The sequence below is a fragment of the Glycine max genome, chromosome 5 (genome assembly GCF_000004515.6).
Source record: "Glycine max cultivar Williams 82 chromosome 5, Glycine_max_v4.0, whole genome shotgun sequence".
NCBI classification, from domain to species: domain Eukaryota; kingdom Viridiplantae; phylum Streptophyta; class Magnoliopsida; order Fabales; family Fabaceae; genus Glycine; species Glycine max.
In genome coordinates, this window is record NC_038241.2 from 33570777 (window position 1) to 33581980 (window position 11204).

Here is an 11204-nt window from a genome sequence, read left to right on the forward strand (position 1 = left end):
ATATCAAACTAATTCATTCAGTAAGACTACCCATTAATTCAGTATCTCAACTATTGAACAAACCGGTCCGATTCTTTAAAACATTACTGCTTGTGAGTGTGTCCCTCGTGTTCAATGCTTGGATCACACTTTTTGCCGTTATTTTTACTTCAGTCGCTACGTAAGCCTTTAGGTCTGAAACATTTGAAGCTTTGTTTGCGGAAAGCTAAGAGTTTATGATAAAGCTTACAGTTTTCATTGCCATTGCACATGAGGGACACTCACAATTTGGAGGTTTTTTTTTGTTGTTGTTGAACTATTCGGTGGAGTTTCACACCTCCTTTTTGAAAAAGAAAAATATTTTTTGTTTTCTGATTACCTAATATATTTTGTTTAAAAATCCTTCTAAATAAAATAAACGCCAAAAACCAGACATTGTTTAGAAATTTAGTGTGCTGATGAACAACTCTTTTCTCCATTTATAGTATAGACAACAATATCAAAATAATTGCAGAAAGTAAAAGAATATCTTGAATCAAGTAGCTTTTACATTTATCCAAAAACACAATGATTTCACACGCATAGATCAATATATATATATATATCCAAATACTAAATGTAATTGAATGACTTCAAATGATCCAACAAGAAATACCAACACTTGACAACGCCGGCTCATCCCTTTTGGCAAAAGCAAGCTTTAGGACACAACTTGCTGCTAGTACTTTAATTTTCAAGTCCTACAAACCAAAGACACCAAAGAACAAAAGCGAATTCATTTTAGTAACACGTGCATTAAAACTTGTAATGCTTAGAAATATGAACACTTGAGCAATTCCAAAATTCACATTATACATTTTATTACTATTTATCAATTCAACCCAAGTTAAACCAATTAATGACTTGTATGTCTCTTAACAAGTTCAATTTAAAAATACTGGACTAGAGAATTTAAGAACATGCATGAGAAAACAACAAAATAAGGTGACTAGAAATATCAATTAATGGCTGGTGAATATGATTATTTCAAAACTGACGACCTAAATTGACTAGTGAATAAAGAATGCCAACTTTACGCCTATATTGAGTTTGGTTTCATTTACAAAAAGACTTTTCAGCTAGGTTTATATAGCAGCCATACTCCATATAGAGTTTCATAAAGCTTCATTTAACTTGCACCATAGATTTGCTCAACTTTTACAATATGACCACTAGCCTCTTCAGGAACTGCCCCTACAATTTTATGCTAACCCTTAAAAGGCACTCAATAGGGCCTCATAAAAAGAGGTTGTTTGAGAAGGATTATATGTGGGAAGAATCTTGACAGTATTTGAACATATACGGCAAAGCTATTGACTAATCTACAACTCCATTATGTACCAATTTAATAGGAAAAATTACTTTTATATATAACCCCTAAGTTGTACAAACTTTATCTTTAAATCTTACACTTAAAAATAATCATTTTCAGTCCATGTAAAAGTACTTTCGGACTCCTTTTAGTCTGTATGGTCACAAAATAGCAAAGATTAAAAGATAAAATTTATATATTGAAAGAAACCAAAAGAGATCTAAAAGTATTTAAAATTTGTGTAATTGTGTAAATGTAAGAATAATGAGTAAATTTTCCAATTCAATAATTGAGTCATCCCGCCTCTTAGTTATTTTTCTTTCTAAAAACCACAACGGTAATAGCCTACATAGCATAAAAAAACATGTACAAAGAATAAGTGTTTTCAAGTTTCTATTCTCAATATTTTAACTATATTAGACTTTTCCCTCAACATGAAAGAATCCTAATGCAAAAGGAAGTGTCATATGCTACCTCCGTTCCTGTTCTTGTATATATAAAAAATAAATGAAAATATTTTTTTTCCTAAATATAAATCATTTTTAAATGCATTAATTACTAATTTTCTTCTATATCATCATTTATTGTAAAGATTATTAATGAGATAAGTCATATTTATTGGTGAAAAAACTATCTCTTAAAAAAATGAGTAGTATTATTAAATACAACTATCTCTTAAATCATTTAATTCAATGAGTGTTTTTTGAAATTTTAAATTTATAAGATTATTAATCAGAATTAATTAATTAAACTGTTTTTATTGATTCAGATGAATTAGATATTTATTTTTTTATATATAGCAACGGATGTAGTAATATGCGTGTTTTCCTTTTCTACTGCGGTAAACAGTGCCCAATATAACTCAGCCCAAATTCTGATCCAACCAACGGATATTACGATAACCAAATCATACAAAAAGAAACTCAAGTTGATAGTGCAACTGTCTAGAATGATGGCAATATAGAAGCAATCAAAAAAAGTAAAGGCCAAGATTTCCAGAGTAAATTTGACGATTTTCATAATTTCATTAGTATGTCTAAATTGTTTTCTTGTAGGATGTGGCAATATATATATACTAAAGTCCATCTATTTTAACTCCTATGTAGTAAAACATGTCCCCATTACGAGACAAGTAGAAAATTTTCAAAGAGAAATTTTCTGAAAAGAAAATGAAGGCTTCCTTCTTTTTTGTTTGCGTGAATTGAAGGCTTCCTTCTAGTATTTGACTATTTGTTAACTCTTTGGGAGATATTTTTATATAGACTTACTTGAACTTTATTTTAGATCGTATGACTTGTTCATTACTACACCAAACTCTTGTTAGTTATTGGCACGCGTCATGTTTTATTATTGGTCAATGTACTATATGATCTGGCTTTTTGTCTAGGATCCGAACATTTAAACATCACATTGGACAACCAACTAACTAGGTCGTTTCAGCTGATTAGAATTATTATAATGGGTAAGGTTCTTCCTATCAACTAGGATCATTAATTAAATTATAAGTCTTATATCAAATGATTTATGCATTTAATAAAAAAGTTTCAAGAGAAATTTTCTAAAGGGAAAATGAAGGTTTCCTTCTATTTGTTAACTCTTCAATATTTAGTTAAATTTCTTTATAAATACTTATAGAAGAAGAAATAGTGAATTGAACTCAATAACTTAAAATTAACTTATCTTTTGGATAAGTTAGATAAAAGTAAAAATACAAGTTAATTTTAACTTATTAAAAAAGTTCAATTCATTTTATTTTTTCTATTAGTACTTGTGAAAAAATTATCCAAACAGGAAATAGATTTATTTGAACTTTATTTTTCTTAAATAAATCGTCTAATTTGTTCATTACTATATCAAACCCTTATTGGTACTCGTGTCATGTTCTATTTGTGGTCCATGTACTATTGTTTTCAAAATAAATCATATGATCTGATTTTTTTGTCAAGGATCCAAACATTTAAGCATCACATTAGGCATCCAACTAACTTGATTTGAACAGCATATAGTTATTATAAGGGATAAAGTTCTTTCAACCAATTAAGACCATTAAATTAAAACCGTCTCATAGTATAGTATCAATTAGAATACCCATGTCACCTGTTTAAAAGAATTAATTTTCAGATTCTAAAATAATAATTATGAGGAGGACCTTTTTATTATAAAATACTAAAAATGTTAGCCCTAATATGCTTGAGAAGATACCCTACTCAAGTTCAAAAGTCTAGGCAAGATATGCAGGCTAAGCTAACAAATAAAGCATAATCATTTTATATTAAATAATTACTCAAATATACGTGACATAATATTATTTTTTATTCAAAATGATTATGTGCCGGTAGATTATTATTATAGTTTATATAACTCAGAAAGAGTAAGTCCATGTAAAGATTTTCATTTCCAGAAAACTGAGTATTTTCAACATTTGAAAGTGAAAGGATGGCTTTTCTTCGATGCTCTTCTCAATAAATTGAAGCTCCCAAACAAGATTCCATGGTCGATGTGCAGTTTCTCTTGTGCTTACATATTGGGTCATTAGTTTAAAGTAAAACATGTACTTTAGAGAGAAAAATTGAAAGTAATAACTATTAATTGAAAATTCCAGGAAGTAAAATTAACTACATAGTACATGTATTTTTATAATAATTTCAGCAAAGTGTTTTAATCATTTATAATTTTCAACTTTGAATAGAGAAAGGAAATTAGAATTTTTCATAAACCATCCAAAACTCTTGCAGTCTTGCTTATATATTTTATTTTAAGTTTTGCCAAATTTGAGGATATTTGAGGATAATTTTCAATAAATTTAAATCAAGAGAGTGCTGCAAACGCTCCTCATATTTAATATTTTACAAATATGAAAAATATATTGTCTTCCAATAAAGAAAATTATTAAGAGATGTTATGAGAAGATCCAAAATTTCCAAAATTATTCTTAAAAAAAAAAGAGTTATTAATTTCTTCTTGGGTGTGAATCTCTATGCTCAATACTTTTTTTCCATCAGCTCATAAATTCAAACTTTTTGTTATGTGGGGAAAATGCATATAAAAATACAATTGCTCTTTCAATACTCCCCCCTAAGCATGAGTGGTGTCAGCAGTGAAGTTTCTGACTACGTGCATGGACCTTTCAACATATGCAAAAGGTCCATCCCATGTGTGGTGAAAATCTAGCTAGTCTCTAACCTAGGCAATGAGCCAATGAGGATCGTGTCATGTGGGTGCACAGCAAGAGAGCTTAATTGGAGTAATTGGGATTGTAAAGTCATTTTTAGACTCTGATTAATTTTGGGCCAAAGCGTAATTAACATTGCCCCCATTCATCAGTGACACACATGGTTTGTGCCACACAAAGGCTTACACCTGACATGCTATAGAGGAGGGAACCAATGAGAGCACAAACAAGGAGACAACCAGCCGATACCCTATTCACGGCAACCCATGTTCCTATCCACAAAAAAGACAACACCATAAACTTATGCCCAACGGCCAACTTGGTCATCATTACCTAGAACCCCAGCGGCTCATGGTATTGCACACAACACAACACAACACATCAATCCAAAAACAACATCGTCCAAATTAGCAATACACACACCATCAAATATTTAATGTCACGTCATATCCATTAATTGGACACTTGGACTTATGTGATTGGTTGCGTCTAAATCCTACGTTAGGTGTGTGTTTGTGCAAGTATTTCTCTTTTACCGAAGCCAAAGCATTGAAGAAGAAGATTAAGGGGCACCACTTCAAACAACCAAGATGGAGTACAATTTATCATACATTTACATTACACCAAAGCCAAACAAACAATTCCAGAAACAAAACAAAACAAAAAGAAACAGCTACTATATACATTTCAGGACTTTTTGAGAAATAATAACAGGAATATTACATGTTATTTAACTTAATTTTTCAACACATGTTTTTATTATTGAGTTATTCTTAATTAAAACTTGGGTTTTCGGCCAACTGCTAAAAGGACTTTCTTTCAAGGATTGCATTGATCATATCATATTTTAATTGATATGAATTCTCAATGGGAATTGATAAACTTTAGTTACTAAATGAGAGAAATTTTATAGAATCCTTTTAAAATTTAAGGGTTGTGGTTCTCTTATTGAAAAACTCACTTCTGTCTTTCTCTCTCTCTCTAATCTCATTCAATAGTTATTGGCAAAAAAACCAGCTGCTATATCAAAACCCTTAGATTTATCTGGGTATCATAACAACTCTAACAAGCGAGTTAAAATGAATTATTAGACAAGGTTGTTACTGCAAAAATAAAAGGGTTGAAAAGAAAAAACATCATAAAAAGATGAAGATTGTTTACCAGGAGGAAATGTAGCAATCCAAACATCAGTTTTTGGCTTTCCCCTTCTGGTCAGAATGCCCATAGTAGAGTTGCAAGCGGCTGCCATCGAAACCAGATGAGAACTGATGGTGGTGATGGTTGTTGGTGGTGGTGGTGTTGTTCTCCATGGCAGGAGCAGCAACTGCAGCAGAAGGAGCAGCTCCAATGAAGAAAGGTACAGTGGATCCGTCTAGAGGCGAAAACCTCTGCAAGTGAGGCAAAAGAGACGGAGAATTGGACTGAAGGGTCCCCCTATTGTAACCAGCGAGGCCCGAAGACATGGTGAAGTTCAGATTGTAGTCGCTCCCGCTAGGTTGATGATGAGAAGAAGAAGTAACCACAGCTGACATAAGATGATCCGGTATGAATGAGAAGTGTTGCTGCTGTTGCAGATGAGGATCTGATGATGAGTGGTTTTGGTTCTCACCACTCACATTATTGTTGAATGCTGAAACATTGTGATTCATTGCCTCAGGAAGAGAATGTCCTAGTTGGATTTGTGCCAATGAGAACCCACCAGAAGAAGAATATTGATGATGATGGTGATGGTGATTGTGTGGTGGTGTTGTTGTTGTTCTAGAAGAGGAAGGCCCCAGAAAGTAGTCCATAGGTGCTGCTGCTGCTGCTGATGATGATGAACACCATTGCTGTCTACCAGATGATGCTGCTGCAGCTTCTTTGTTGAACATCATCATGTTATTAGGCTCCTCATCATCACACCCTTTGGGAATCCCACCAGTGAGAAGCTCAGTGAAAGAAGCTGTTTGTGAAACGGGGTTATGATGATGATGATGACGATGATGAGGAACAACAACATTGCTGTGATGATGATGAGACTCATTTTTCTCTTTCTCCTTTTCCTTTGTTGTTCTCTCCCTTGCCCTCTCTCTAGCCTTCACACGAATATCAGACCTTGAGAGGGACAAGCCAGAACCTTTGCTTGTCTCAGAAGTGCTACTACAACCAGATTTAGACAAAGACATGTTCTGACTCTGGTTATTGTTATTGCCATTCTCATTTTCATAATTCTCACCATCTACTGCCCCAGCAGCAACATCAGTGTTTGCTCTCTTCTCATGATCATCACTTTTGGGGGTGTCAGGGAAATTGTTCAAAGAAGGAAGTTCAGAAATGGAATCAGAAGCAGATTTGATAAGCCATTCCACAGCTTTACTAGGTTGGTCATAACCCAAGCGATCTTGAAGGTCATAGAACTGAATGGCAGTGGTCACGGAAAGCCTAACCCTTCTATCTCTCAACCCTTTTGAAGTCATCACTTTGCTGTGCCTGTCTTTGCCACCAGATGCACGAGACACCCTTATGATCCTCGAAGAGTGGTGGTGGTGGTGGTGCCAGCTGCTGTGGAACCTGTTCGTGCTCTCTCCATCACTGCCTCTTCTTCTTCTCACCTTCTGTGCTTGAATCTCATCCTCCTCCTCCATACCACAATCATGCCTTGCACAAAACACACACTTTTGTCTTTCTCTTTATGTTTGTTATGTTACACTTGTAAAGAGAGAGAAAAGAGTGAAAGTGTGGGGTTGGCTACTATGTCCTTTGCATTGATGATGATGATAATTCAGAGACTGCTTTGGTTGTGTAGTGATAAAAAGGCCTTTTTTTAATGCTCTGATATATCACGGTCCAAATCAGGAGGCCCTTGTTTAGCTTTTTGCAGTTGCAGAACACTGAACTAGGTCTCAACACCCTCTCTCTTACCCTTCCTTGCAAAACCACACCCAGCTGCTACCATAAACAACCAAACAATTTTTCTACTAATTAATTATCAATCAAAACCAAAAGTAAATTAAAATAAATTCAATTCAATTGAAATATTTCGTACACTTCTCAGATTCACTAAGTAGTAAGTACACAGTAGATAAGATCTGACTGTGTTTAGATTAGTTGGTATATAGCACATTAAAAACCGATATACTTTTATGAAAAAAAAACTCAAGGCTTTGAGAAAAGGTTGAATTGAAATGTGTCCTTCTGTACAAACTGTCATTAATAATGAGTCTTTACCAACTTAGGAAAGCATATATTTGGTTTCTGGCAAATGTTAAGCATTATAAAGAAGTATTTATTATATTTTATAAGAAAATATTTTTTTTACAACAATTCATTAAACATTTTGTAAAAAATTAGAAAAATATAATATGTAATTAATGATAGGATACATAAAATAAACACCCAAAATATTGTTATATAAAAATGTTGTATGAGTTGTTATATAAAATATATATATATATATATAACACATTTTTTTTAGAATTTTTGACGTAATAAATACTTGATTTTAAAAAAAATTAATACTTTTTATAGATACTTATAAATTAGCCCTTAAATGTTAATGCTAATTGCTAAGGTAATTGTTCATTTTTAACTCAACTCAATTTTTTTTCTTTTATGTGTATGGGTAAAACTAAAACTATTGCTTCGTTAGTTATACATCAATTTACTAGTCTAGTTATGAAAAACCGCATACATATAAAATTAATTCACAACAGAGACAACTTGTAAATTTGCAAAACCAACACTAAAACAACATAAGCAGAAAAGGCTTTCTAAAAAATCTCAAAGGGCATAGAGGAGTTGTTGGTACGTACCAGATGATGAAAATATGAGACAACTGTGGCTTCCTTCAACGTGGTTGCATAGTCATGTAGAAAGGTCCAACATTTGGCGCCAAATTGGCTGGGAAGAAATTTTCAAGGATGATGTGTGGCTCTAAATAAGCCCTTTGATTATCGGAAGGGTGCAGATTCACTCAACTCCAGGCACTGCAAGGTTCATTATTAAAAAAAAAACACTATTTCTGAAATGCTCAATAGTCTTAATTAAATAAAAATATTAAAAATAAAATTTGGAGTCTTATTAGTTTGAACAATGTTGGGTCAGATTCCGTGACAGGTGTTGAGATCTTAATCAAAGACAAAAATAAAACCAGGTGTTAAGCTTACAGATCTGTGTCTCTGGAGTTCCCTTATTATTGAAACAAACTGAAAAAAAAAACACAAAAATCCGAACCCAAAAATTTTAGCTCGTTAAAAGACAATACTTTTTGTTCAGTCAGTACCCCTCATTTTGTAAACCAAAAAAAATTAAAAAAGAAAAAACAGTATTAACCAAATTGAAAGAGATCGAAGTGAGAGTGGGGAGAGAAATAAAGACAAAATATGAGATGAAACCTTATTTTGTTGCCTGATTTCAGGAGTTTGTTGAATTTCCCAAATGGTCTTTTCTTATGTCTCAACTCTCAATAGCACCTTCAAATGTAAAAGAGGAAAACAAAAAGTTCAGTTTTTTTTTGTTTTGTTTTTAAATCACTCTCTTAGAGTCTCGACCTTAACATGGTTAAAACAAGACCTGAAATTCACTACTAAAGAGCATATGCTAGCATTTTGTTAAAGATGAATCTGGAGTTTGGTTGACACTTACAGTTTGTTTGTATTTCTCTCTTGGCAAAAAGAAACATTGAGTTGTGGTAAGAGATAGAGAGAGTTGGTAGTTTGGTGGGTGATGAATGGAAAGAAAAATCCGGTTATATGAGAATTGCGTGATTTCTAGAGAGAGACAAGTGTGAGTCTAAAAGGTAAAACACTAAACATATATATATATAGAGAGAGAGAGAGAGAGATACAGACAGAGAGAGACAAGCACAAGGGTGAGTTAAACTCAAAGTGCTTGTGAAGAAGAAGGGTTGTTGTTGTTGATGATGTTGTTCTCCATTTGAACAAATGACCGGGCTTATCGGAAAAGGCCAGACACAGTGCTGTTCAACTCTTTTATTCTCCATTCCTTCATATGTGTCCCTCCTTTTTCTTGTATTTACTTCCTAACCTTATCCCGTTCATTATTACCTTGAGAAAATAACAAAAACTAATTATTTGTTTTCTAACCAACAAAATTAGCCTAATTCATAAGAAATATACTCATCTCAAAAACATGTATTTGATTTTTAATGTTAATGTCAGGATTTATTTAGTGAACAATTTATAAATACATTTGTAAATTATCTTTAAATTTTAAAAGCTTGTTGTGTTTTTTATAAAGTTCTGATATCTATCTCACTTAAACTTTTAGTTATTAAAGAAAAAAAACTATTTATTTTTAAAATTTTATTCTTATTATATTAAAATTAAAATATATATATATATATACCCACAATATAAAAAATAATAATTACATTACCATCCTGTCACATATGATTATTTATTGGTCAATTTTTTAATCTTTATAATAATATTACAAAAATTAAACTCAAATTATAAACAATTTAAATTGAAAATAAATATACACTTTCTTTCATTTCACTTTAAAGATAAGTTTGTTTCTTTCTTGTCATATCTAATTATTGGAAGCATGCCATTTGAACATGAGTTGTATATTTAATTAAATAAATATTATATTTGATCAAACACTGGAAAATAAATATAAAATTGGATTCTTCAAAAAAAAATTATAGTAACTACCACAAGTTATAATTGAGCCTTCTAAATGCTTTCATCCTACAAGAAAACAAATTACCTCCCTTCGCCCTCTCACACTTTTTATAAGTAAGAAGTAGCCAAAAACAAATTATATATACTTAAATGTTGTTGATTAATGGAACTGTGTTAATATAAAGTTATTTTTCAGGAATGATTTTCTTTCATAAGAGTAATCTAACTTCATAAGGAGTCTCTTACACGATTATCCTTTTCAACTTTAGAAAGGGAAAATATAAAATTTGGCATTTAAGGATGATTTAAAGAAATTAATTGATATTATCTTTACCAACAAGATATTATACTTTTTAATAATTTATCACTTAAAAATTAGAACTTCGTAATTAAACATGTTTGATTTATAGTAGTTATGAAATGAATAACTTTTTTAAAAGTTTTCACAAGACGTGTAAGTGAAAATAAAACATGTCAAAAAGTCTTATATTAATTCATGGGACAAATCATTGATCTTAAAAACAAGTATAACTGATTTTTGAAATCTCAGAAAGAATTAATTCTGACCTACAAAAATATTGAGTAAAGTATCATCACGTAAAATGTTATAGTATAAGAACTACCAAAAAGTTGAAAAGTAGAGATGTTATACAGAATATCTTCCTTCGTAGAAATTTTTGCTTGATTTGTCAATGTTATGTGTATTGTGAATTATAATCAACTTATCAACAAAACAAAATTTAATTTTCATGATCACCTGTACAATCAAACTCAAACTGTAAAATAAATCTAGAAATGAAATTAAACTTATGTAAAAATAAATTAACTATAGAACATGTATTATTCTTATTTCTTATTCCCACCTTTAGAAAAAAAACAGTCAGGCTTTTGCCCCACCCAATTGGACTTCTTTTTTAGTGGGCACTGGCCCTTTTTTGTGTTTCCCAAATTTCAATTTCTTTTTTCCTTCATGATTTGATATATTATATAAATTGTTTATTTAAATGTACCAAGAACATGTCTACTAAATAAGAAAGAAAAAAACTGGACTTTGATGGTCAAAACATCCTTATGG

General features: G+C 31.5%; 1 protein-coding gene across 6 annotated transcripts; it reads right to left on the reverse strand.

Annotated features, from left to right (window-relative positions):
• Nucleotides 1–432: 432 nt before the first annotated feature.
• LOC100816799 (transcription factor TCP2) lies at nucleotides 433–9485 on the reverse strand. Of its 6 annotated transcripts, none has more exons than XM_006580036.4 (6): nucleotides 9332–9485; nucleotides 9126–9250; nucleotides 8876–8953; nucleotides 8294–8467; nucleotides 5664–7427; nucleotides 433–719 (listed from the first exon to the last, which is right to left on the reverse strand). In XM_006580036.4, exon 5 carries the CDS (start codon nucleotides 7124–7126, stop codon nucleotides 5690–5692), a length of 1437 nt encoding a protein of 478 aa, XP_006580099.1. In that variant the 5' UTR covers nucleotides 7127–7427; nucleotides 8294–8467; nucleotides 8876–8953; nucleotides 9126–9250; nucleotides 9332–9485; the 3' UTR covers nucleotides 433–719; nucleotides 5664–5689. The 6 variants fall into 6 exon arrangements, with proteins under 6 accessions (XP_006580099.1, XP_014631150.1, XP_014631151.1 ...); XM_014775664.3 differs by adding an exon at nucleotides 8648–8686 and having other exon boundaries at nucleotides 9126–9468; XM_014775665.3 differs by having other exon boundaries at nucleotides 5664–7430; nucleotides 9126–9468.
• Nucleotides 9486–11204: the final 1719 nt, after the last annotated feature.